This window comes from Schistocerca gregaria, chromosome 1, assembly GCF_023897955.1.
Source record: "Schistocerca gregaria isolate iqSchGreg1 chromosome 1, iqSchGreg1.2, whole genome shotgun sequence".
NCBI classification, from domain to species: domain Eukaryota; kingdom Metazoa; phylum Arthropoda; class Insecta; order Orthoptera; family Acrididae; genus Schistocerca; species Schistocerca gregaria.
This window is the reverse complement of record NC_064920.1, coordinates 493092568-493120534: the sequence shown is the minus strand read 5'-3', so window position 1 is coordinate 493120534 and position 27967 is coordinate 493092568. Positions and strand designations below refer to the sequence as shown.

Below are 27967 nucleotides of genomic sequence, written 5' to 3'. Positions count from 1 at the left end.
TCATGTGCCCATAATGCCACCAGTTGGCATCCATTGTTGCTGTTATATTTGGAGACTGTAAGGAATGCAGGAATAACACAAAAAAGAATATTTTTTTATAAAATATTGATCTTTATTCAAAGAACAATTTAGTGTTAGCGTGGAATATATATTTACAAGAAACAGATGCTAAGTAGAAAGTTATAGTATAACAAAATAGTAGCTTTTGTCAATAAAATATACTCATTTTCTTGTTTGAAAGCAAAACAGAGAACACATGCTCTCTTCATACATAACTCAGGACATTTCATAGAACTGCCAACAATATCAGAGTTCTCAGTTCCATGTACAAGATTGATGTAGAAGATATATATTTAAAACACAACATGTCATATACTTAATTTTTGTTCTAAGACATTTAGTTATTTACATAATGGAATGGTGCAGTTTATTTGTCTTTCTGTCGAAGCAGAATTTAACAGTTGATTTAAAATCTTTTAAAGTATTTAGAGCTTTCTCTTGTTAACATGAAGGAAAAGAAATGATGTACACAAATAATGAACTAGGCTCCAGGCACTAAACTTTTCAACAGGGTAAGTAACAGTGATATGAATTTAGTACAACATTTCAAAATAGTTATTTACAACTTTTATCAGGATTAATTTTGATCATGGTTTCTATTCAGCAGATTTTGTACAAAATATGTCACTAATGCAGAAATATTCAGCAAAGTGAATTTTTTTCATGCAAAACACAAATATTAAACCCTTAACCAGTTCAAAATGTTATAATTCTGCTTCTCAGCAGCAGTCTGAAAATATAATAGAGTTAAAATAATATAGCTATTATATTTTGATACTTTCTAAATGTTCATAGCCACAATATGGTAACATGTAAATAGACTCTGGTAAGTGCAATAATAAAAATATATTCCACAAACATGGAACACTGTTGAAAAAGACTGCTCCGGAAGAGAGAAACAGTTTCAGTTTAATATCGTGGTACAAAGGGAATGTCATTTTTAAACAGCTTACCAATGACAAATGAGATTTCATTCAGTCTTTTAATATATATTCAGCAAATTCCTCTACAACAGAAAATAAAAATCCAGAAAACCTGGACAAGCAGATTATTTGATAGGTATAATTCATAACAGCACCATATTTGAACTAAATTTACAAACTATAGAGAACATTGCTTATGCAAGGATTCATTTATTTATTAGGTCACCAATAAAATAATTCAATCTAAACACTGGAGTGGGGAGCTTTAAGCACTAAATGACAAATTTACTGTCATCCACAAAGTTGCTAGGTGGGTTGACAGTTGCCTGAAGAGTTGAATAACATATTAATCAATGGTACTTTAAACAGTGCGGCAAGTAAAGAAAATAAGGTGTGAATATCAGTTTTATCTACTTTGTGTTGAGGAAATCCTAAAAGTCTATTTTGATTGAAGGTGTCAGATTCCTGAAAAGATAAATATCTTAAAACACAGGTAAGAAATGTATTTAATATGTACAGATCAATTTTATCATTTCCTCTGAGGCTTCACTGGCAAAGGATACGTACCATAATTAACATTTAGTGTTACATTACATGTGAAATTTTGTCCTAAGATGATTGCTGTAAACTGCGGAAAGAGTAAATAAAAGTCATGTGGTATTGGTAGCTACTTAGATCATATTGTCTAAATAACATGAAGTAAGAAGTATGAAACCACTGCTGACAACAGCAATTCAGGAAAATAGGACAAAGTGTTAGTTACTGTGAACACTTCAGAGATGGGATTGTTCTCACAAGATTCAACAGCAAACCACTGTTGACAACAGTAATTCAGGTATATGTGTTGATATTGCAATCAAAAGATAAAGAGAAAGTGTATAAGAATACTGAATGGGTAATTCAGTATGTAAAGGTGGATGACAATCCAATAGCCAGGGAGACTGAAATGCAGTTGTAGGGGAAGGAATAAAGAAAGGGGTATGGGAGAATGTGGGCTTGTCAGTAGGGATGAGAGAGGAGAAAGACTAACAGAGTTCTGCAAAAACATTCAGATGGTAATAGTGAATCCTCTGTTCAAGAAACACAAGAGGGGGATGTATACTATGAAAAGACTTGGGGATTTCAAAAGGTTCCAGCTGGATTATATCATGGTCAGACATAGATTCTGAAATCAGACATCGAAGTGTAACAACTATCCAGCAGATATATACTGGGATCACAATTTAATGATGATGAAGAGTAGATTGAAGTTTAAGAGAATCATCCGGAATAATCAGTGTGGAAGGAAGTGGGATAATAAAGTACTGAGAAAGGATGAGATGCTTTTGAAGTTTGCTAAAAATATGGATACTCGGATAAGAAATACCACTGTAGGAAGTTCAGTTGAAGAGGAATGGACATCTCTACAAGGAGCAACCATATTTGTTGGACATACAAGGGCAGGTATAAAGAAGATAACCTTGGAGAAACTTTGGGTGACAGTAGAAATATTTCAACTAACTTACAAAAGAAGGAAATACTACAATGTTAGGAGAAATACAGAAATTCACCAACATAAATCACCAAGCAATGAAGCAAATAAGAAGTGTAGCAAAGACATGGTGAAATGGATGAAGGAATAAACCTAGAAACAGAAAAATAAATGATTTCTTGGAGGACTGACTTGGCATATAGAAAAGTCAAAACAACCTTTGGTGGAATTAGAAACAAGAAGACATTGGAAATTGTACTGTTAAAAGCAAAGGAGACAGGAGGTTGCGAATAGCTGGAAAGAGAGCACTGAGAGCCTCTACGGGGGTGAGGAATTGTCAGGGAGACTGTAATATACCCAACAAATAATTTAGAACATAGGATACAGATAATATTATGAGATGAAGAGGTTGGCACAGGAGAGGAATTTGTGACAGGCTGCATCAAACCAGTCAGATGAAAGATGTCTCAAGAAAAAAATTGACAGTCTAAAGCACAGCATCTTAAATGTAAAAATAAATTATTTTATTCTGCAAAATAAAATCATTGCTATGATCTGTCTAAAATATGTGTAGGAGTGTCACATGCTTTTATTCCATTTATTTTTTGAAGAAGTAATTAGCAATGAATAATTATAAACATGTGAAAGATCTGTAATGTTATTTATGGTACAGAGTTATGGAAAGAACAGGTGGCAGCCAGTGATTTTAGACCTGAGTGAAATTTAAGATCAGTGCTATCGATCTGGTTTGTCAGTGCTGGAGACCGCAATATTTTACATGTAAATATTTGTGACAAGGTAAATTAGATTCCTTTCTCTTTGGGTAACATATCTTTTTAAAATCAGAAGACTGACAGTAATAAATAATTATTTTTATATACAGACTTACATTGTTCAACATTAGGCCAGTTACAATAAAGCTTCATTTCTGATTTTGAAGTGACTGTTTTTCTGAGAAAATTTTAAGTACCTGAACTGAAATTATAGAATATATTGATGGAAATATGTTACTGAACACTAAAATACAAAAACTGACTTGTTATAATGTGGGCATTTTCTGTTACACTTTATTTTGGATCCGGAGTATTTTTTTTTTTTTTTTCAACTAACCAGTTAAACTGACAAAAAATTAAGGGGCGAGACAGATTTGAAATAAATTGTAAACATACAAACATACCAAGCAACTCACAAGTTAAAATATCACTGAATGTCTTTTTCTTGAATTACACATTACTTTTAAAGTATAACTTAAACAAATTAAAAACTATATCGCAGTTGATCATTATGTACAAGAAACAAGAGTAAATTAAGCCTAAATAACAGTAGGCATCTATCAAAATTCAAGCAAGCATACTGAAGAGAAATGTACTTGCATTTTGAAGAGCTGGAGGATATGGAGAGCCACAGCTCAACTATCAAAAGGTTGGAATTTCAAAGATTGTGATGAAGAAAAGGGGTTAGCTGCTTGAAAAGCAGTTGCAGTCACACCTTCCACATCACCTGCACTGAACCTATGCCGTTGGGAATCCACAGCTGTCCTTGCGTGGTTCCAGTTGCTAGGTGTCTGCACAGATCGAAGATCACTTTGAGTTATAATCCCATTCTTATGATGATTTCTAAGAACACATGTACCATTTGTCTGTGAAGCTCCCAACATCCTCTCCTGTGCACTACTACTTCTCAGCACTGCTTCAGCATCAAGTCCAAGTATCAATAGAACTCTGTGAGGATTCTGAAGCACAAAATTCTCAAAAATGTCTACAGGCATAGAAGTTTGTGTTTCCTTATCTGCAAGCCGGCTCAATCTCATTGGCATTTCTTCAGTTTCCCAACAGAACATGTCAGGGGGATGTGATGAACTGCGCTGTATAATACTGCCATCCAGGCAGTTGTATGGCAAATTGGGATTTGAGTGCGCTGGAAGGGGATGAGGATAGCGTGTCGCCACTGTACTGCTACTTGATGCAAGCTCTTGCAAAGCTTGAATAGCATTTCGAACCTGTGCACAACATACAAATATTTTCTATCTTGCCATAAGTCTGACAATACTATTGACAACTAATGAATGATATCAAAATTTTCAGAAATATATCATAAAATTAAAAGTATATGATCATGTCATTCAGTATTGGTTAAATACATGTTTTACATGGGGCAGGTGCTAAAACATGAACTACTCATTATTGTATGTTGGATAAAATAGCACTTTCTTCTATTTCTTCCAATATTTATTGGAAAAAAACATGTTTGGATGGAACTGTATACATAGTGGTTATTATGCTCCTGCTGAAAGAATTTCTGCTCTTGCTCACCAACATTTCCCATCAATTGCCTGAAACCTAGCCTCTCACATCAAAGATACTAACAACTTCTTCCACTGAGTCTCCCCCATCCCCACCCCTTTACCTCCTGGATCCTTACTCATTGCTGTTGATTGCCCCCCATACACAAACATCCCTCATGCCAATAGCCTTGCTGCTCTTGAATACTACCTCTCCCTATGACAACCTTTTAATGGACCATATAGAAGAAACCTTTCTAGTCTCTTGAAACCCAAAGCCCTTGTCTGGTTTAGATTCGTTGATGGTATCTTCATGATCAGGACTCAAGAGTCAAGACACTCCAACATCATTCCTCCCCAACCACAAAACCTCTTTTGTCCACTTTGCATGCTCCATTTCAGACCGACATGCCACCTTCTTGGATGAACTACACATTTCTGGCGGCTCTGTCCACACCTCTGCCTATATTAAACACACTAAAAACCATCAGTACCTACAGTTTTTCATATTTCATCCCTTCCACACCAAAAAATCACTCCAATACAGCCTGCCTGTGGATGACGTATCTGCAGCAATGAGAACTCCCTTGCCTGGTGTACTGAAGGTCTCTACAAGGCTTTCACAGACCGGCATTATCCCAAAACCTAGTCTGCTAACAGATATCCCATGCCATATCTTTGCACATCCCTAATCCACCCACCACCCAAGAATCAGTGACAAAAGAGTACCCCCTCATCATTCAGCATCACCCTGGACTGATGGGCATCCTATCCGAGGTCCTTTCCATCCCTCTGAAAGTGGTACACTGTCACCCAACCAAACTACACAATATCCGGGTCCATCTCTACAACACTCCCACTCTCAGTTCCCAACCTCTTGCCACAATGATCGTACCCCCATGGAAGACCCGCGTGCAACACCTGGCTAGGCTACTCAGTCAGCACTTCCTACTCCACTTCTGCCACAGGATTTTCCAATCCCATCAGAGGCACCCATGAAAGTAGCCTTGTCATATACCAACTCTACTGCAAGCACTGCACACCTTTTTACGTCAGTATGACAATCAACCACAATGAACAGCAATGAATGGCAACCACCAAACTGAGGCCAAAAATAAAATTTTGCAACATTCAGCTGAGTACAGCATGCTTGATTTCAATGGCTACTTCATAACCTGGGCCATCCGCATCCGTTCCTCAATCGTCAGCTTTTATGAACTTGCAGATTTGAGTTATCCTTGCAAAAAATCCTTTGCTTTGTAATCTTTTGCTTCTGTAGCCCTCCTGGTCTCAAGTTTCATTAAGCAACTGTTCCTGCACCCTCCACCCAACAGTGCACTCTTGTCTTGCCACTACCTCCCAATCCACAGCTCCATGTCACCTTCACCATGCGCTATACCCTTCTAGCTCCCATATCCATGCATCATGCATCTAGCCTGCACACTTGCCACCACTCCTTTCTGCATTCCTAACCAGCATACCTCCCCTCCAGCCCCTAGCTACTCACTCAACGCCTCTATTGGCATTCAACCTCCCTTCCTCTACCCACCTCATCCAACACAATAGCCACCCCACCCCAGTAGTCCATCTCCTGAAATACAGTCCCAGTATTGTCTGTCCAGCTGGTTCAATGTAGGGGTAAGAGTGTGTGTTGCATGTGTGTGTTACATGTATATATTTCTACTCTACTTCAACAAAGAATTTATTACAAAAGCTAGCAAGTTTCCTTTCTCTTTTTTGGGTGACTCTCAAGGATTCAATGCTTTTGCAATTCGCTGAGTGGTCTCCTTTACTTCTAAATTAATTACAATCTGGAAAAAGTTCCCTTCTATATTTATTATTGAATTTTATGCTATAACATTAAACAACTTGTGAATGTAAATTATTTATAATAATCCACAAGAATCACCCTATATTTTAAATTAGTTAAGCCTGTAAACACCGGAAATTATCTAGGAATTTCAAATGTGTACCTTTAACAACATATAATGTTCAAACAATAAAAATGCTCTAAAATAGAAAATCCAGGATGAAATGTAACAATACGAGGGAAGGAAACTTGCTACTCAACATATAGCAGAGATGCTGAGATGCGATAGGCACAACAAAAAGTTAACACAATCATAGCTTTCGGTCATTAAGGTCTTTGTCAGCAGTACACACACACACACACACACACACACACACACACACACACACACATATACTCACGCAAGTGAGTGACTGTGTGAACTTTTTATTGTGCCTATTGCAGCTCAACATCTCCGCTATATGGTGAGTAGCAACTTCCCTTCTCTTGTATTGGTATATATATATAATCAATAAACTGGATTTGAGTTAGATACTGTTAGAGCAAATAAAATGAAGATATTTCTCATTTATGTGACGTCACCTAATTCCAAACGTAACCATCAGCTTGGTAGCATGTCCAAGTATGGCACTATTTGCAACTGCAACAGGAATCAATGATTGGCTATGCCTACCACATAGTACCTGGATGGCTGTGACCATCACTAGTGACACTAGAATACTGCACATTAACATTCCCCACAGTTTTGTGCATACCACCATTGACTGCTACCTCTCACAACATACTGCCAATCCCAAACCTGCCACCTCAGACTCATATATCTGAGTGCCTGTGACAGTAACAAAAAATCTTTTCATTTTGATTAATGAATAATTACAGAGTCATGTTACAATTTATTACTGTAAAGAATGTTCTCTTTGAATGTCTGTATCCTTCTACCTACCTTTTCTTCAATAGTCACATCAGATATAAAAGAGAAGTTGAAAGGTTCTCACTGTAGTTCATGCATCAGGAGCAGACACACATGTAAATTTTTCTATGAACAAAAATGTCATACCGACATTGTATGAAAGACTTTTAATAACTCAGATACTGCTATGTTTGTTGTCTTTAATATAACAGTTCATTATTTCAATGTTTAATTTTGAATTTACATGTCAGAGTATTTCTGATCCACAACGTCACATCCAAGATTAACAAGGAAAAGAGGGGAACAAGGGATATTATAAACTTGTGACTATGACAGGATAGTAATATGTAGTCTTCAGATTATGTACTGTACTACATAATATTGAAATGGACAAACTGATTTTTGCAGAAAGCAAAAATTAAAAGAACTTCCTAGTGCTATGGCAGCAACCACTGTAGACAAAATATGTCCTTTGATAAAGTTAATATGACATCAGTCACATAAGGTCAGATGCTAAGTGAAAGATTTAAGGAGCAAAGTGTAATTTTATCCACAAATCTGGGAATGTTGTTTAAAGAAAGGAAAATGTACTGTTGATTGGAATATTACACAAGAGATTTAATGAAGTAACACAACAGTATTAGTTTGGTGAATGGCTTAATGAAGGCTTGTATTCTACAGCTGACAAGTATAAATGAGATACAGAGGTAGCTGTTAAGGAAGTCATCACTTCAAAACTTAATGTGATAAGTACAGAATAGAATGTTTGTGTTAATATTGTTAATAAGAAAATAGATTCAATTCTATGGACATCAGAGAATTTTTACAGTAAATGATGCAAACTGTGAAGAAAAACAGAGGTGAATGATATAAAATGTAACATACAGCAAGAGAGTGGTTAGACTCATCATTTAAATCAATTTTTGGTTGTAAGTAGTTAGTGCAATGGTAACACTATGAGACCAAGAGATCCAAATAAGCTATTTTGTGCTGGAAAACATTTTCCCACATACTTAAAATAAAGAACATTATGATCAGACATAGGTAGTTTAATATATTTTTTACCAGATAAGAAAGATGAAAAATTCATTGTTTTTGTAAAAACATTGAACAAACATGCAGAAAATAAAATTTATTGGAGGATGTATGCAGTGAGGCTCTACTTTGTGCAGTACCAAAATCTGTGATTGATATCAGGCCTATGAAGATTTTCTATGTAATAGTTGTCCCATGGACTGTAGGAGAAACTTAAAAAGGAAATATTAATTCCTTATACTTACAACTGAAACACAGGAATTTTAAGCAAATATTGCTAAAAGTGTTTCAGTAAAGTTAAATATTGAGACCAAGATTTGCACAATCTGACATATTGCATGTCAAAAGCTGACAGGTATTCAGCATTAGAGAAAGTTGATAACTCCCTGATAATGACGATAAGTAGTTTGTACTCTTTCTAGTAAAATACAATGGTCACAACTACAGATTACTGTAGAAACCATATGGGGATTTAATGAAGCACCAAATTTTTTTTTTTTTTTTTTTTTTTTTTTTTTTTTTTTTTTTTTTTTTTATCACGTGTTTAACATTTGGTTATATGTTTGTGTGGATAGTTAAAATTTCTGAATGGTAATAAGAGATTTTTGCTTTTATTTGAAATTATTTTTCACACCTTAAGAAGTTGATACTGTAAGATACTGAAGAAACTACAAAAAGGTGCTAATTTAAGGAGATGGGACCTGGATAAACTGAAAGAACCAGAGGTTGTAGAGAGTTTCAGGGAGAGCATAAGGGAACAATTGACAGGAATGAAGGAAAGAAATACAGTAGAAGAAGAATGTGTAGCTCTGAGAGATGAAGTAGTGAAGGCAGCAGAAGATCAAGTAGGTAAAAAGATGAGGGCTAATAGAAATCCTTGGGTAACAGAAGAGATATTCAATTTAATTGATGAAAGGAGAAAATATAAAAATGCAGTAAATGAAGGAGGCAAAAAGGAATACAAACGTCTCAAAAATGAGATCGACAGGAAGTGCAAAATGGCTAAGCAGGGATGGCTAGAGGACAAATGTAAGGATGTAGAGGCTTATCTCACTAGGGGTAAGACAGATACTGCCTACAGGAAAATTAAAGAGACCTTTGGAGAAAAGAGAGCCACTTGTTTGAATATCAAGCACTCAGATGGAAACACAGTTCTAAGCAAAGAAGGGAAGGCAGAAAGGTGGAAGGAGTATATAGAGGGTCTATACAAGGGTGATGTACTTGAGGACAATATTATGGAAATGGAAGAGGATGTAGATGAAGTCGAAATGGGAGATAAGATACTGCGTGAAGAGTTTGACAGAGCAATGAAAGACCTGAGTCGAAACAAGGCCCCGAGAGTAGACAATATTCCATTTGAACTACTGACGGCCGTGAGAGAGCCAGTCCTGACAAAACTCTACTATCTGGTGAGCAAGATGTGTGAGACAGGCGAAATACCCTCAGACTTCAAGAAGAATATAATAATTCCAGTCCCAAAGAAAGCAGGTGTTAACACATGTGAAAATTACCGAAATATCAGTTTAATAAGTCACAGCTGCAAAATACTAACGCGAATTATTTACAGATGAATGGAAAAACTGGTACAAGCGGACCTTGGGGAAGATCAGTTTGGATTCCGCAGAAATGTAGGAACATGTGAGGCAATACTAACCTTACGACTTATCTTAGAAGAAAGATTAAGAAAAGGCAAATCTAGGTTTCTAGCATTTGTAGACTTAGAGAAAGCTTTTGACAATGTTAACTGGAATACTCTCTTTCAAATTCTGAAGGTTGCAGGGGTAAAATACAGGGAGCGAAAGGCTATTTACAATTTGTACAGAAACCAGATGGCAGTTATAAGAGTCGAGGGGCATGAAAGGGAAGCAGTGGTTGGGAAGGGAGTGAGACAGGGTTGTAGTCTCTCCCCGATGTTATTCAATCTGTATATTGAGCAAGCAGTAAAGGAAACAAAAGAAAAATTCGGAGTAGGTATTAAAATCCATGGAGAAGAAATAAAGACTTTGAGGTTCACCGATGACATTGTAATTCTGTCAGAGACAGCAAAGGACTTGGAAGAGCAGTTGAACGGAATGGACAGTGTCTTGAAAGGAGGGTAAAAGATGAACATCAACAAAATCAAAACGAGGGTAATGGAATGTAGTTGAATTAAGTCGGGTGATAGATTAGGGAATGAGACACTTAAAGTAGTAAAGGAGTTTTGCTATTTAGGGAGTAAAATAACTGATGATGGTCGAAGTAGAGAGGATATAAAATGTAGACTGGCAATGGCAAGGAAAGCGTTTCTGAAGAAGAGAAATTTGTTAACATCGAGTATTGATTTAAGTGTCAGTAAGTCGTTTCTGAAAGTATTTGTATGGAGTGTAGCCATGTATGGAAGTGAAACATGGATGATAAATAGTTTGGACAAGAAGAGAATAGAAGCTTTCAAAATGTGGTGCTACAGAAGAATGCTGAAGATTAGATGGGTAGATCACATAACTAATGAGGAGGTATTGAATAGAATTGGGGAGAAGAGGAGTTTGTGGCACAACTTGACAAAAAGAAGGGACCAGTTGGTAGGACATGTTTTGAGGCATCAAGGGATCACAAATTTAGCATTGGAGGGCTGCGTGGAGGGTAAAAATCGTAGAGGGAGACCAAGAGATGAATACACTAAGCAGATTCGGAAGGAGGTAGGTTGCAGTAAGTACTGGGAGATGAAGAAGCTTGCACAGGATAGAGTAGCATGGAGAGCTGCATCAAACCAGTCTCAGGACTCAAGACCACAACAACAACAACTGTAAGATAAAAATCCATAAATAAAGGTTACTTTATTATTTATGTAATGTGAATACACAAAGTCATTTTTTCTACAAAAACTATAATTGATCATGACTTCATTTATACGATAACTGTTAAATAACGCTATAAGTATATTCAAGTTTTAAACCCTGATACTAGTCAGGAAAGTAGAATTTGGATGAATGTGTAAAAGACCAATTTCCAGAACTAAAAATACTGCTTTATAAAAGAATATAACATTTAAACAATGGGAAGTCCAGGTTGGAATCTCAATAATTATGAAAATGACAGTTTGCTTCTAACCATAGAGATGATGTGATTGTAGAGAGACACAATAAAAACATTGTTATACTCTGAGCTTTTCCTCAAAGTCTTCTCCAGAAAAGAAAAGAAAATGCAAGAACAAACAAACATACATGCACATACTCGTCAGACACACATGATGGCTGTCTCTGGCTGTGCTGGCTAGACTGCAACAGTTGCGTTGAACAAAAGCAGCAATCTGGAGTGGGGCAGAGAAGAAGGAGTCATAGAAGGGTATGGGTGAGAGGAGAGAAGAGCGCTGTCTGGTGAAGCATGCAAGGGCTAGAAGACTGCATAACAAGGCTGCCAGGATAAGTACTGAGAGACTTTGGCTAAAAAAAGGGGGGAAGGGGTTGGAGCAGGGGGCCGTAGCATTGCAGATATTAAACGACTGCAGATTTTTGCAGTAAATTTTGTTACATTAAGGCAAGCTGTTTTGGAAGCCTGCAGTATAGTAGCACTCAGCAGTGGCTGACTTGTGGCCTCTCGTATGTTTCATAGCCACACCTGTCGCTATAGAGGACCATAAGAATGCACACTGTGGTATGTACTAAAATCGCTTATTCACCTCGTTTAAGAAACTAAATAACTATGTTAAACATTATCTGTTTTATTCCAAATTCAGTACATCACCTTTTGTAATTCAGAAGAACTTTGTGTCAAAATTTGATACCACTTCCTATAATACCCTCCTGGAAATGTAAAAAAGAACACATTGACACCGGTGTGTCAGACCCACCATACTTACTCCAGACACTGCGAGAGGGCTGTAGAAGCAATGATCACACGCACGGCACAGCGGACACACCAGGAACCGCGGTATTGGCCGTCGAATGGCACTAACTGCACAGCATTTGTGCACCGCCACCGTCACTGTCAGCCAGTTTGCCGTGGCATACGGAGCTCCATCGCAGTCTTTAACACTGGTAGCATACCGCGACAGCGTGGACGTGAACCGTATGTGCAGTTGACGGACTTTGAGCGAGGGCGTATAGTGGGCATGCGGGAGGCCGGGTGGACGTACTGCCGAATTGCTCAACACGTGGGGCGTGAGGTCTCCACAGTACATCGATGTTGTCGCCAGTGGTCGGCGGAAGGTGCACGTGCCCGTCGACCTGGGACTGGACCGCAGCGACGCACGGATGCACGCCAAGACCGTAGGATCCTACGCAGTGCCGTAGGGGACCGCACCGCCACTTCCCAGCAAATTAGGGACACTGTTGCTCCTGGGGTATCGGCAAGGACCATTCGCAACCGTCTCCATGAAGCTGGGCTACGGTCCCGCACACCGTTAGGGCGTCTTCCGCTCACGCCCCAACATCGTGCAGCCCGCCTCCAGTGGTGTCGCGACAGAAGTGAATGGAGGTACGAATGGAGATGTGTCGTCTTCAGCGATGAGAGTCGCTTCTGCCTTGGTGCCAATGATGGTCGTATGCGTGTTTGGAGCCGTGCAGGTGAGGGCCACAATCAGGACTGCATATGACCGAGGCACACAGGACCAACACCCGGCATCATGGTGTGGGGAGCGATCTCCTACACTGGCCGTACACCTCTGGTGATCGTCTAGGGGACACTGAATAGTGCACAGTACATCCAAACTGTCATCGAACCCATCGTTCTACCATTCCTAGACCGGCAAGAGAACTTGCTGCTCCAACAGGACAATGCACGTCCGCATGTATCCCATGCCACCCAACGTGCTCTAGAAGGTGTAAGTCAACTACCCTGGCCAGCAAGATCTCTCAATCTGTCCCCATTGAGCATGTTTGGGACTGGATGAAGCGTCGTATCACGCGGTCTGCACGTCCAGCACGAACGCTGGTCCAACTGAGGCGCCAGGTGGAAATGGCATGGCAAGCCGTTCCACAGGACTACATCCAGCATCTCTAATCATCGTCTCCATGGGAGAATAGCAGCCTGCATTGCTGCGAAAGGTGGATATACACTGTACTAGTGCCGACATTGTGCATGCTCTGTTGCCTGTGTCTATGTGCCTGTGGTTCTGTCAGTGTGATCATGTGATGTATCTGACCCCAGGAATGTGTCAATAAAGTTTCCCCTTCCTGGAACAATGAATTCATGGTGTTCTTATTTCAATTTCCAGGAGTGTAGTTTTGGAGATATAAAAAACCAATTAAAAAGTACTTAACTGACACTTTAGAAAGTAAATTCAGATAGGAACAATAACAGTTTATATTTCTTTTGTTATTTGAAAACAGTAATAGCACTCTCATTGTGCTGATTTATTTTATAAAGATTTTCAATTTTAAACTTTCGATAATTTTTCTTTTGTAATGAAAATAACAGTTTAAAAGTTAATATTTATATTTTGTGTTAGGGTGAGAGACCATGAGAGTGAATGTGAGTGTGTATGTGGGGCGAAAGTCAAATTTCAATTTTAGATTGTATTACACCTTACGTAACTAGCAAGTATTACGCCAAGTGGGTGTCATGAAAACTGTAAATCCCCCTAACTGGTGGATGACGTATGCCTATGAGTGTTTGCTTTTGTAATAAGGCAGGCTGAAAGGCAACAAGAGGATAATCAGTTCTAAACTATATTTCAAGCATAGTTTTCTCTTAGTTTTCATTTCATTTGGTTTGATGGAACATTTTGTTAATATTTTCAGCATGAAATGACATAAATGCACCTACAAATGTTGATTGGAGTAAAACAGTTTAAGTGTGAATATGATCTTGAAAGATTGATCTGATTGGCTGTTTGATTTGATCAAGCAATGAGAGTAAAGTCTTTCCTACAAATTGGAATTAGTTATATGCCCTGATAGCAATGGCATTCAGACAGTCATTGACTACCTGTCGGATGAGAAGGTCATGTGTCCAAAAAAGTTATTTGTAAAATGAAGAAATGACTGTTATTTTGCGTTTGGTTTATATCGGCATGCAAACAGATGCATTTACAGACAGTTCTGTGAAGTTTGGAAGATTTTGGAGTGTTTGTTGTAGAGTAAACCATGTGTGAAACTGTCATCCTTTGTGAAAAATTCTGCATTACATAAAATGTTTTGGCAAGCATCTTCCTTTGAAGAATCCACTGAAAAGGACCGAGTGTGAAACTCATTTCATAGCAGATTATTGACTCTGTTAATCTCATAATATTTCAGGTTGGACCTAGTACACTCGTGGCTGTCTTGCATGTGATATAAGCTGCATGAACTAGTAGTAGATGGGCTATCGACATATATGTGACACCATAACTAAAAGACAATAAAAAACATTAGTATCAGGAAGCAGACATTTTCATTGAAGGAAGGAAGCATCCACATTCGCCTGTTATTACTAGAAATTTACAGATTGATTTTGTTACATGAGTTATGTAGACTATGCAATTGTAAGTATGGATTATGGTTTTCTTCAACGCTGCTTTTAACATTGTCTGCAAAGTTTCTATGAATGCAGAGCAACTGATGGTGAATGAACACTGTACTGAGGTAGGTTTGCATTAATTTGCAGCTTGCTTCACTCAGTGCTAGCGAACTTTTTAACAGTTTTTCGTCACAATTTGTGCATCGGACAGAAATATAGACTACAATATAGAGTTCGGGAGAACAGGAACTGTATATGAAAAAGTAGAAGTGTTTAATTGAACTGATAAAGTGGTCACACATGGGTGAAAAAAGGAGCTGGAATGTAGGACCAAAGACATTTGTGCAATAGAATGTGTGTCAAAAATACGACAACAAGTGGAAAGAGGCGATGAATGGAACGAAGTGGCAGACTTCGGCAGTGACAGTGGAGCTATAGGTGGTGCGTGATGCTATGGCAGACCACCAGCCGCTGGGGTAGTTGCAGCCAGAAGGCAAACGGGGGGCCATAAGGTGGCATAGGTGGACAGAACTGCTATATCACCTCGCTGTGCAGATCACAAGGAACAAAAGTGTTGTTCTACTTCATTGTTTGTGTGTGTGTGTGTGTGTGTGTGTGTGTGTACAAAAAAACTTTGCATCATGGCAGAAAGTAATCAGGAATTAGTGGATGAAAAACGAAAGGTAGATGATTCCAGGATACGTAACTTCAGTTTTGATATATCGCGAGCAAATGACTGTGGTTTGCGTAAGTCGATGCCTTCTAATTCTGGTCTAGAAAACGAATTCAGAAAGGTGGAAGCTGATGTTAAATATCTCCCTGTATCTATTCCAAAAGTAAATCAGGAACCAATGTCAGTTGTTGGGGAAACAAGGGACAGTGTGTCGGAAATGTTGGAGAATATAATGGCAAAAATGAATGGTTTGGGTTCCAAAATTAAAATGTCATTAAGTTCTGATATTGATGATAAAATATATAAAATGGGTACTAACCTTGATGCTAAAATGAATAAATTAGGGTTGGAAATAAACGGGTTACACACTGAAGTTGTCGAAATGGAATGCAAAATGGAAAGTAAAATTCCGAATTTGAGAGATTCATGGGAAAATGACCTGACTTTGTTTAATAATAATATTAAAGGAGAAATTAATGAAGTAAAATTCGAATGTAAAACTGCTATTATAACACTGAAAAGTAAATAACCTTCACAAATTGAGCAAGTTGCTGAGAACAACCAGCAGGTAAAGCAACAATTTCATTTAGAAATAAGTAATGCTCAGGAACAGATTCACAGGGTAGAAAAGTGCTGTGAAGATATTCAAATTGTTTTATAAAATAAAATCAAAGAAGGAAAAGATATGTGTGTTAAGTTTGGTATGCAAGCTGCTGGTAAGATTACTAACATTGAAACTAATGTCCAGCAATTTAGTACTAGTGTGAATGAGTAACTGTGTAACCATGAAAGTAGACTACAAATGTTGAACAGAATGGTAATAACAATAACATTTGTGTAGTGTCTAATGGTGTTGTGGAATCTTCAGAAACTGCTTATGTTATGCATCGCCAGTTTTTGAAATTTGATCCAAATAAGAATTTTCACCCTAAAAATTTTAGGAGCGATTTCAAAGATGTGTTACCTAAAGTGTGGAATTACAAGCAAAAGATTGGATTCATCACCTCTAATCTGAAGTGAGAACCTAGAATCTGGGGTAATCGAGCTTCAGACAAATACGACAGTCTAATGGAGTTCAAACAAGCCTTCTTTGACGAATACTGGGGAAAGAGGAAGCAGATGGAGGTGTTGAGTAAATTTTGGTCAGGGGAAAAATATTATCCCAAGAGAGACAGTATCAAATGGTTTGTACAAAAGTAGGTGACTACCTCGTCATACTTAAATGCAAAGGTAGAAAACAAGCAGATCATTATGGGTATAGAGAATAAGTTGCCATTCTATTGGCAGAATAAGATCATTTCAGCTTCTTGAGATAATATTGATAGGTTTATCCATTATTTAGAAAGAATATAAAACATTTTGAAAGAGGAGGAAAATAACAGAAAATAATACAAGCCTCTGGTGAGACCCAATGACAATAGGACATAAGTCAATGTAAATAGAACAGGCGTACAAAGAGCTAATGGTTACCGGGGTAGGTACAGAGGGAGAGGAGGTACTGCTGTAAGTAGGTTCAATGACAGATTACATTATTTTGATTGCAGTCAGCTGCGAGCCCTATGACGTAATAGATGGCCGCTACTCATCAGGTGATAGAAAGGTCAGAGCCAACAACATCGCACAGCAGGGAAATATGTAGCAGTCTGTGATGATGCTAACGTTTGGAGACTGCAACCATATAGACTAAACCCACTAGCAATGCCCTTTGTAAAGAAGGCACCTACTAAACAATATATTGAATGTTATGTTAATGAAATCAGAAGGGCATGGGAGAGTGATACTGAGAAGCAATTTATTTTTTTAGAAAAGGAAATAGAATTTCGTGGAAAGGAAAGTTCTAGTAAAGATCGCAGGAACTATGCTAAGAAGAAACTTAATACAGAAGGTAAAGACTCAGGTGAGGAGGTGGGAGTGAATCAGCACTGTGAAACCAATGTGGGGCTACCTGTAGACAGTGGAAGTAACACTATAGTAATATGAGAGGATGCTGTAAATTAGACTGAATCAAGTAATTTTGGAGAGTAAGGATGAAGAGGTGGAAGGGGAAGAAGCAGTAAATGACTTAAATAGTTCTGATGACATCTTGGATGGGGTTGCAGAAACAAAGATTATTCTGGAGGAAGAAAAGTTAGAGAAATGTTTTGATTTGTCTATAGTGGAATGGATAGTAAAAGCCACCACTAATAATGAAGTGAAAGGGGAGCCAGTTAAGTTGAATGTACTTTCCACAGAAGGGGTAGGCTTTGACAGGTGTGAAGTAGTGCAAGATTTGTTGGAAGAACCTGAGTCTGTAGTTAGAAGAGAATATGTGGGACAACCTATTGTAGAAGTAAATATTTTTGAAGAAAGGGTTTCTTGCTTGATAGATACCGGATCGGACATGTGCGCAGTGTCACAGAATTTTGTGACTGCTCTTCCAAAAAGTAAACAAATAGTGATAATGCCTGTGAGTGGGTTAAAAATTGTGGGTGCCACAGGTAAAAGCAAGAAAGAAGTAAAGCAAGAAATATTGTTACCAATCACTGTAGCTGGGACACAGACAGAACTGAATTTTTTGATTATCAATGGACTCCATGGGGAAATATTAGTAGATGCCAATTTCTTAACTAAATTTGAAGGGTGGATTAATTTTGGAAATAATGATGCAATGGTTAGGATAAAGGGAAAACTGGTAACTACTTCGTTTATAGGTAAAAGGCATAGTGTAAATAATGAAGGAAGTGATACTCTGATCCGATACTGTAGGACAGCCAAGGTTGTTGAAGGCTATAATGAATACAGCGAGAGGAAGGAAGTGGATCCTTCTGAGCTAGAGAATGTCAGAATTGGGATCTATGAAAAATTAGAGGAATTCACTGATATGACGAATGTATAAAGACAAGATCTGAGGCAAATTTTACATAGGCATTGTGAAGTATTTTCAGACAAGCCTGGATTAGTTTGGAACTATGAGTGCTATTTAACTGTGAAAGAAGATGCACATTTTTTCCAAAAACCCTTCGCTATTCCAGAAGTGCATAAGGAAGCTGTTCATGATTTGATACAGAACATGCTCAAATGAGGAATAATAGGAAAAGTGATTAGTGTATGCAATAACTCATTGGTTGTAGTTCCTAAGAAGGATGGCTCAATTAGATTAGCTTTGGATACCAGGGTATTAAATAAAATTATCTTACCAGAAAGTGATAGACCTGGAAACACAGAAGAATTATTCAAAAATTTAAAGATGCAAATTTTTTTACTTCTATGGATGTAACTTGTGGTTACTGGAATCTACCTTTGGCTAAAGAATTCAGAAAGTACACAGCAGTCCTGTTTGAAGGATGATGTTACCACTATAAGGAGTGCCCTTTGAGTTGAACATCAGTGTGTGTGCTTTTGTTAGGGCAATATCTGACGTCTTAGGTGATTAGTTATTAAGGCAAATAACTGTTTTCATGGATGATGTATTAGTTTCGACTCCTACTTGGGAAGAGCATTGCATATTGTTAGACAGGGTGTGAGAGGCAATTAAAAAGGGGGGAATGAAATTAGACAAAACCAAATTTGTAAGAAAGAAGTTAAATTTTTGGGACATATAGTTAGTGATGAAGGGATTATGCCCGATCCAGGTAAATTGAAGGCTATTAGAGATTATGTAGCCCCAACTACAAGTAAAGAGCTGAAGGATATGTTTGGCCTTTTCGGATATTACAGAAAATTTGTACCGGGTCAGTTATTTAATGAACCTTGTCCGAGGGAAATTTTAAAGAAGAACATGCCTTATAAGTGGACCCATTAGTGTCAAACAGCTTTCATAAAACTTAAAGAAGCACTGGAGAACAGTCAGATTTTGAACCATCCTGACTTTTCAAAACCTTTTTGTTTAGGATCAGATGCTTGTGGTTACGATCAGGGGGTGGAATTGTTCCAAATCAAAATGGTTTATGAAGAACTGGTCCACAAAACGATTGCCTTTGCAAGCTGGTCGTTGCATCAAGTGGAGAAAAATTATAGCATTTTGGAACTGGAAGCATTAGCCATTATTTTTGGATTGCAGAAATTTTAGCAATACCTTTTAGGATACAATGTTATGATCTATACAGACCATGGTGCTCTAACATATTTAGATACTTGTCAGCTTAAACATGGCACACTGAGAAGGTGGTCTATGTACTTACAGCAATTTGACTATAGATGAAGTATATAAAGGTTTCTGAAAATATAGTGGCATATGCATTATATAGAATTGTAATAAAAAAGGAGCAGGGAGTGGATCCATTGAGAAACAGGAATTGTGATGAAATTTTGCTGGCGGTTATTTAACTGCATGAAGAGGGAGTGATTAAGTTCATCTGCGAGAATCTTAGATGGGAGCAAAAGTAGGATGATAATTTGAAATTAGTAAAAAGCAGGATAGGTCACCCCAACTTTCCTAAGTTAGCTGAATATTACCAGGTGCACAAAGATATACTTTTCCGAAGAAGAAAGAACTCGTGACAACTGGCGCATTTCCTTCCCTGAACAACATGTGGATTTGTTGATTGATTTTATACATGGGAAGTATGGGCATTATGGAGCCTGTAAATGTATTGCTAAATTGAGTCAAGTGGTGATTTTTGATCACATGTGGCGTCAAGTGCAAAAGAGGCTAGAATACTGTGACCGATGTCAAAAGTTACGAGCAAACAACAGCATTGTGCAGGGACAGATGTACTCTGTGGAACCTCAAAACAAATTAGATTTAGTAGCAGTGGATCTTTTTGGCCCTTTGCTGGTCTCAAGAGGAGGTTGTGAGTATGTGTTCATACTGGTAGGCTGTTTTTACTAAGTATGTGAAGTTTTATATGATTAAAAAGGCCAATGTTAATGTAATAGTGAGTAAATTGGAAAAGGACTATTTTGTAAACATTGGGGTTCCAAGAGCAATTTTGTCAGATAATGGGCCTCAATTTATTTCTAAGTGTTTTGAGGAATGTTTAAAGAAGAAAATGTGGAACAAATTAAAATTTCGGCCTATTTTCCACAGAGTAACATGTGTGAAAGAATCATGAAAGAACATAATCATCTCTGTAGTACACACTGTCATAAGAAACACTCTGTCTGAGCTAGCTACTTGGAATATTTTGAGGAAGTGATTAACAATTTCAAACACGAAGCCACAGGTTTTGCACCAGTAGAATTAATGGGGGGAATTACAGCTAATAATCACCTTTATGATTTAGTGGAATTTCCTAAACTCACGGAAGAAGTGATGGAAGAAAAGAAGAAGATAGCACTTGCCAATATTAGAAAAAGGGCTTTGGAAAGGAAAAGAAGGCACAATGTGAGGGTGAGTACTTTGAGTTTTCAGATTGGTGATCTGATGCTCGTAAAAACTAAAGAAAAGTCTGAAAAACTTACACCTGAAACTAAAAATTTACGGATGAATATGTGGGGCCTTTTTAAATTATAGCCAAACCCCATGCTCATGCCTATCGATTTGAATATGTTAAGTCACATAAATTACTTGGTTTGAGAAACATAACTGATTTAAAGAAAAACATACTGAAGGAACCATTAAATAGCAGTAACTAAGAAGCCTCAAGGGGCACGCATTCTTTACGTTGTCAGGTGTTTGAGGATTATCAAGCACCCGAGATGTAGACAACATTATTTTACCTTTCTTTTCATGTTGTCAACCTTCTTCTTCTTCATTCAAAACTTTAGCTATCTTCTTTCCTTCTTCCCTATCAGAAAATAGTGTACTAGAGTAGTACAAAGCATACAGAGAGCTAGTGTCCCAGTAGAAACTAAAACAACTAACCAGAAAGAGAGAGGAATGAAAAGTATGCTTTAATGTGATGATACAGTAATATGGCAAGAGATTTTTAGAAGCTTTTGTGACGTGTAAAGATGTTGTAACAGTAATGTGTCAGGGGCAAGAGAGTATTGCCTGCCTAATGAGAAAAAAGAAATTTGTACTTGATATATTTTTAGGACCAGAGAGGTGGACTTAAGTGTATTTTATATTTTTTAAGATATATGTTTTCTTCAATGTAGTGTATGATATGGGTTTAAGAGCCACATAAGTTGGCATGAGTTGTACTTAATGTTTTTGGGGAAGCACTGGTAGATAGACACAATGAAAAAACATACAAACACACACAAAATTTCAACCTTCAACTTTTATAGTCCTGTCTTCCTCAGTTGCGTGTAATATTACACACCTAAGCCAGCCAGCTACCAAGAGGGACAAATTTCAACAATCAGGAATATATAAACTTGAATCTCAAAGTTGTGATGCAGTATACATAGGCATGACATGCAGGAATTTTGAAATGAGATACAAAGAATATATCAGATATTGGAAGTATGAAACAAACCATTCCACATTTGCAGAGCATTTAAAACACTACAACCATCATCCTACAAACATGGAACAAGAAATGAAAATAATGAGAATAATCAACCATGACAAACATCTTATAGAAATGCAAGAAAACTTCCACATCCAGAAAGCCATAGCAGAAAACAAACATGTGATAAATGAACAAACACACATCAGCACAGGCTGCCTACTACACTTAATAAAGGAAATGATAACATAAAAAAAACTCTTACACACACACACACACACACACACACACACACACACACACACACACACACACACACAAATGCATACACGAACAGACCACAGATACTTCAATAATTACACTCATAAGTTTGGCAATAATAATCGATCTTTGGCAAAAACATTTGACAGTCAGCAACAGAAACCAAAACATTGCATTACAACAAGTGTTCAGTGCATAGTGCTGTGGAATGTGGAAAAAACCGCAAATTGGCGTTCAAAAGAAGAAGAACAACACCAAAAATGCAACAGGAGCATAATGTGTAAGAAATTGTCCACGCAACCTGTAAGTACAGTTCAAAACATTACAACCTAATAGGAAATACCAACCACCAGAACTGTTTATAACCTATAGGCACAATGACAAAAATGTAAATAAAATAGCTAACATATGTACATATTCCAGACCACTGATGATGCCTTGCAGAAAATAAAGGCGAAACGCGTATGGCACTAAAATTGTGTTTTATTCAGTTGCTGTCAGACGGTCTATAAGTAAAAATTATCAATACACTGTAACAAAATTTCAAGCTTTCACAACCCATGGTTGCTTCACCAGGGAAAAGGGAAGGAGAGGGAAAGACGAAAGGATGTAGGTTTCAAGGGAGAAGGTAAGGAGTCATTCTAATCCCGGGAGCAGAAAGACTTACCTTAGGGGGAAAAAAGGACAGGTATACACTCACGCACACACACACTTATCCATCCGCACATATACAGACACAAGCAGACGTATGTAAAGGCAAAGAGTTTGGGGAGAGATGTCAGTCGAGGCAGAAGTGCAGAGGCAAAGATGTTGTCGAATGACAGGTGAGGTATGAGGCGGCGGCAACTAGAAATTAGCAGAGGTTCAGGCCTGGTGGGCAACGGGAAGAGAGGATATATTGAAGGGCAAGTTCCCATCTCCAGACTTCTGATACCTTGGTGTTAGTGGGAAGTATCCAGATAACCCGGACAGTGTAAGACTTGCCAAGATGTGATGGCTGTGCACCAAGGCATGTTTAGGCACAGAGTGATCCTCATTACCAACAAACACTGTCTGCCTGTGTCCATTCATGTGAATGGACAGTTTGTTGCTGGTCATTCCCACATAGAAACCGTCACAGTGGAGGCAGGTCAGTTGGTAAATCACGTGGGTGCTTTCACACGTGGCTCTGCCTTTGACTGTGTACACCTTCCGGATTACGGGACTGGAGTAGGTGGTGGTGGGAGGTTGCGTGGGACAGGTTTTACACCGGGGGAGGTTAAGGGGTAGGAGCCAGATGGTAGGGAAGGTGGTTTGGGGATTTCATAGGGATGAACCAAGAGGTTACAAAGGTTAGGTGGACGGCGGAAAGACACTCTTGGTGGAGTGGGGAGGATTTAATGAAGGATGGATCTCATTTCGGGGCAGGATTTGAGGAAGTCATATCCCTGCTGGAGAGCCACATTCAGAGTCTGATCCAGTCCCGGGAAGTATCCTGTCACAAGTGGGGCACTTTTGGGGTTCTTATGTGAGAGGATCTGGGTTTGAGGGGATGAGGAAGTGGCTCTGGTTATTTGCTTCTGTACCAGGTCAGGAGGGTAGTTGCGAGATGAAAAAGCTGTTTTCAGGTTGTTGGTGTAATGGTTCAGGGATTCAGGACTGGAGCAGATTCGTTCGCCACGAAGGCCTAGGCTGTAGGGAAGGGACCGTTTGATATGGAATGGGTGGCAGCTGTCATAATGGAGATACTTTTGCTTGTTGGTGGGTTTGATGTGGACGATGTGTGAAGCTGGCCATTGGACAGATCGAGGTCAACGTCAAGGAAAGTGGCTTGGGATTTGGAATAGGACCAGGTGAATCTGATGGTACCAAAGGAGTTGATGCTGGAAAGGAAATTCTGGAGTTCTTCTTCACTGTGAGTCCAGATCATGAAGATGTCATCAATAAATCTGCCTTCTTGGTCACTCAGGCCTGCCAACCCAAAGTTTGTATACATGTCCTTTTCCCCCCCTAAGGTAAATCTTTCCGCTCCCGGGATTGGAATGACTCCTTACCCTCTCCCTAAAACCCATATCCTTTCATCTTTCCCTCTCCTTCACTCTTTCCTGATGAAGCAACCATGGGGTGCAAAAGCTTGCAATTTTGTGGGTGTTTGTGTGTTTTTTTTATTGTGTCTATCTACCAGCGCTTTATATATGGACCATGAGATGATGAAAAGCCACAATATTTGGCTAGTGTAGAAGGTGTATATGTAGAGCCACAGAAGTTGGCTGGAGTTTGTTGCAGTAACAAGTAATGAAGAGCTACAGTGATTGGCGAGGAGGTTCAGTAATGTTCCATATGGAATATTGTATTTTTCTGGAATATTGTGTATGTGATGTACAGAACTGCAGAGGTGGGATGAGCTATGTTCAGATTTTTCTACAAGGACTTTTGGTATTCTGTGTGCCAATAATGATGAGCATTCCATATATAATATGTGTCTAATGTGTATTGCTTAAGCCACAGAAGCTGGCATAAAGTACTTTCAGTCTGCCAACCACAATATGGTTTTTTTGTATACAAGATCTGTGTGAGAACTTTGCTAAAGCCACAGAAGATGGCAAGGATAATTTGCAGTAATTTTATAAGGACTTTTGTGTAGAATAGGTATTCTTTGTATATAGTAGTATGTAAGATAGCTACTGAAGAGGACATAAGTAATTTTAGTGATTTTCTAAAATGGTTTTTTCTTTTTGTATGACATTTTTCCGAGCTGCAGATGGCAGAAGTAGTTTTTTAGTATACTTAATGATGTTGTATTTTGTCTTTTTGTTCAATAGCTTATTAGTGTAAAATCAAGTAGTAAATTTTGTATTCTGAAAAAAAGAGTAAAATTTTGGATTAGCAATATTTGTAACAGTAACTTGCTTAATTACACACAGGTTTTGAAAATAATATTTCAGTAGTAGTGCTGATTTAGTGTGCACTGTTAAAGTTTTTAAAAGCAGATAATTCATTTTCACTGAATTAATTAATACTAAATGTAAAGAAATGTTGGATTGAAAATGAATATGAATTTGCCTGAAAAAGAATTTGGATAAAAAGTTTAAGAAAAAAATCTTTACAAAAGTTTTGCTTTTAACTTTCGCATTTGAGAGGCAATCTTCAAGAAATATTATCTATTAGGATAAATGTGTGTCTTAGGATTAGGATGTAAAGAGTGAGAACGTACACTGAGATGTACTGCATATTGCAGGTGCTGAGAAAGAACCCAAGGTTGAGACAGAGCTGGATACTAAATATCAGTGATGAGCCATTTTGTGATTCAAGTGTAAGTGCTTACTACTCATACTCATTTTACTCCGTTAGTGAAAACATCTGAACCCCCTCCCCCCCCCCCCCCCCCCCCCACCTCAAAGTGTCAAAAATCTAGTGTGATAGTTATAGATGATGTAATGCTTCAACTAGATTTTCAGTAAAGTTTTTTACGTCATTAAGAGACGAAACAAAGTTAATGTGTGTTTTTTTTTAAATGATAGAATTGGATTTAAAAAAGAGTTTGTTGTTCCAAAACTTTTGAAGAGAAGAATATTGTTCATGAATATTTTGAAAATTTAAAGAATTTTGAAAAAAACGATATTGTTATTGTGGAATTGAAAGTGGAATTCTTTGAACAAGAAAGTATTAAATTGTAAAGAATCCTGTAAGAACATTAGACATGTTACTTCTTTTCAGCTGAGGAAAAATAATTTTTTAGTAAAAATTGGTTTCCTGTGAGTCATCAATCCCTAGCCATTAACAACTGATGTAAATAGATATATCACGTTGTAATGTTATGTAATTTAAATAATTTGATCAAATGGCAAAAAATTTGTTTGGTAATAACACTTCAATGAGAGGTGTTGGTGTAGTTAAGGAAAACCATTACAGCATAAATTGTAAGTAACATAAAAATATGACCAGGAAAATTTTTAGTTTCTTAGGGGGTGTGTAGCATCGCAGCTACTATGTGACAGCAGATTTTAGCAGTAAGTTTTGTTACATTATGGCAATCTGTTTTGGAAGCCTGCACTATAGTAGCATTCAGCAGTGGTTGACTTGTAGCCTGCTGCATGCTTCATAGCAACACTGGTCGCTATAGCGAACCATGAGAATGCACACTGTGGTATGTATGGTATGTACTAAAAACACTTATTCACCTCATTTAAGAAACTTAATGTTTCACATAGTTATTACGTGTTTTATCCCAAATTTGGAACATGACCTTTTGTTATTGAGAAGAACTTTGTGTCAAAATTTGATACCACTACCTATTATAGTTTTGGAGATATAAAAAAAACATTAAAGAGTACCTAACTGACACTTAAGAAGGTAAATTCAGATAGGAACAATAACGGTTTATATTTATTTTGTTATTTGAAAACAGTAATAGCACTCTCATTGTGCTGATTTATTTTATAAAGATTTTCAATTTTAATCTTTTGATAATTTTTCTTTTGTAATGAAAATAGCAGTTTAAAAGTTAATATTTATATTTTGTGTTAGGGTGAGAGAAAATGAGAGTGAATGTGAGTGTGTATGTGGGACATAAGTCAAATTTCAATTTTAGATTGTATTACACCTTACGTAACTAGCAAGTATTATGCCACCAGGGTGTCACGAAAACTGTAAATCCCCGTAACTGGTGGATGACGTACGCCTATGAGTGTTTGCTTTTGTAATAAGGAAGCCAGAAAAGTAATAAGAGGATAATCAGTTCTTAAGTGTATTTCAAGCATAGTTTTCTCTTAGTTTTCATTTCATTTGGTTTGATGGAACATTTTGTTAATATTTGCAGCATGAAATGACATAAATGCACCTAAAAATGTTGATTGGAGTAAAACAGTTTAAGCGTGAATGTGATCTTGAAAGACTGATCTGATTGGCTGTTTGTTTTGATCAGCCAATGAGAGTAAAGTGTCTTCTGCACAATGCAAACAGTTATATGTCCTGATAGCAACGGCATTCAAACAGTCATGCAGTAGCTGCCCGATTAGAAGGTCATGTTAGATGTGTCCAAAAAAGTTATTTGTAAAATGTTATTTTGCATTTGGTTTATATTGGCATGGAAACAGATGCATTTACGGACAGTTCTGTGAAGTTTGGGAGATTTTGGAGTGTCTGTTGTAGAGAAAACCGTGTGTGAAACTATCTTACTTTGTGAAGAATTTTGTGTGGCATGTTCAGTATGCATTTACAGAACATTTTTTGGCGAGCATCTTCCTCTGAAGATTCCACTGAAAAGGACCGAGTGTGAAACTCATTTCATAGCAGAGTATTGACTCTGTTAATCTCATAATATTTCAGGTTGGACCTAGCACATTCCTGGCTGTCTTGCATGTGATATAAGCTGCATGAACTAGTAGTAGATGTGCTATCGACATATATGTGACACCATAACTAAAAGACAATAAAAAACATTAGTATCAGGATGCAGACATTTTCAATGAAGGAAGGAAGCATCCACATTCGCCTGTTATTACTAGAAATTTACAGGTTGATTTTGTTACATGAGTTATGTAGACTATGCAATTGTAAGTATGGATTATGGTTTTCTTCAACGCTGCTTTTAACATTGTCTGCAAAGTACCTACGAATGCAGAGCAACTGATGGTGAATGAATGCTGTACAGAGGTAGGTGTACATTAATTTGCAGCTTGCTTCCCTCAGTGCTAGTGAACTTTTTAACACTGCTCGACTGTAGGGGGACATGAGGAAGAGAAAAGAGAGGTGCATATACAGAAAAAGGTTGGTGGGCACATTTGCAGAAAGTGGTTTATAACGAGGGTGAGGGGATGTGAACTGGGAGGAG

At 37.7% G+C, this 27967-nt stretch overlaps 1 protein-coding gene across 5 annotated transcripts in view; it reads right to left on the bottom strand.

Moving 5' to 3' along the window:
• Nucleotides 1–96: 96 nt before the first annotated feature.
• Nucleotides 97–27967, bottom strand: part of LOC126353886 (potassium voltage-gated channel subfamily H member 8) — a 1477332-nt gene continuing 1449461 nt past the window's right edge. For all 5 annotated transcript variants that reach the window (XM_050003094.1, XM_050003103.1, XM_050003121.1 and 2 more), the window contains one exon: nucleotides 97–4453. In XM_050003094.1, coding sequence (XP_049859051.1) covers nucleotides 3863–4453 — 591 coding nt within the window. In that variant the 3' untranslated portion in view covers nucleotides 97–3862. The remainder of the gene's footprint in view (nucleotides 4454–27967) is intronic.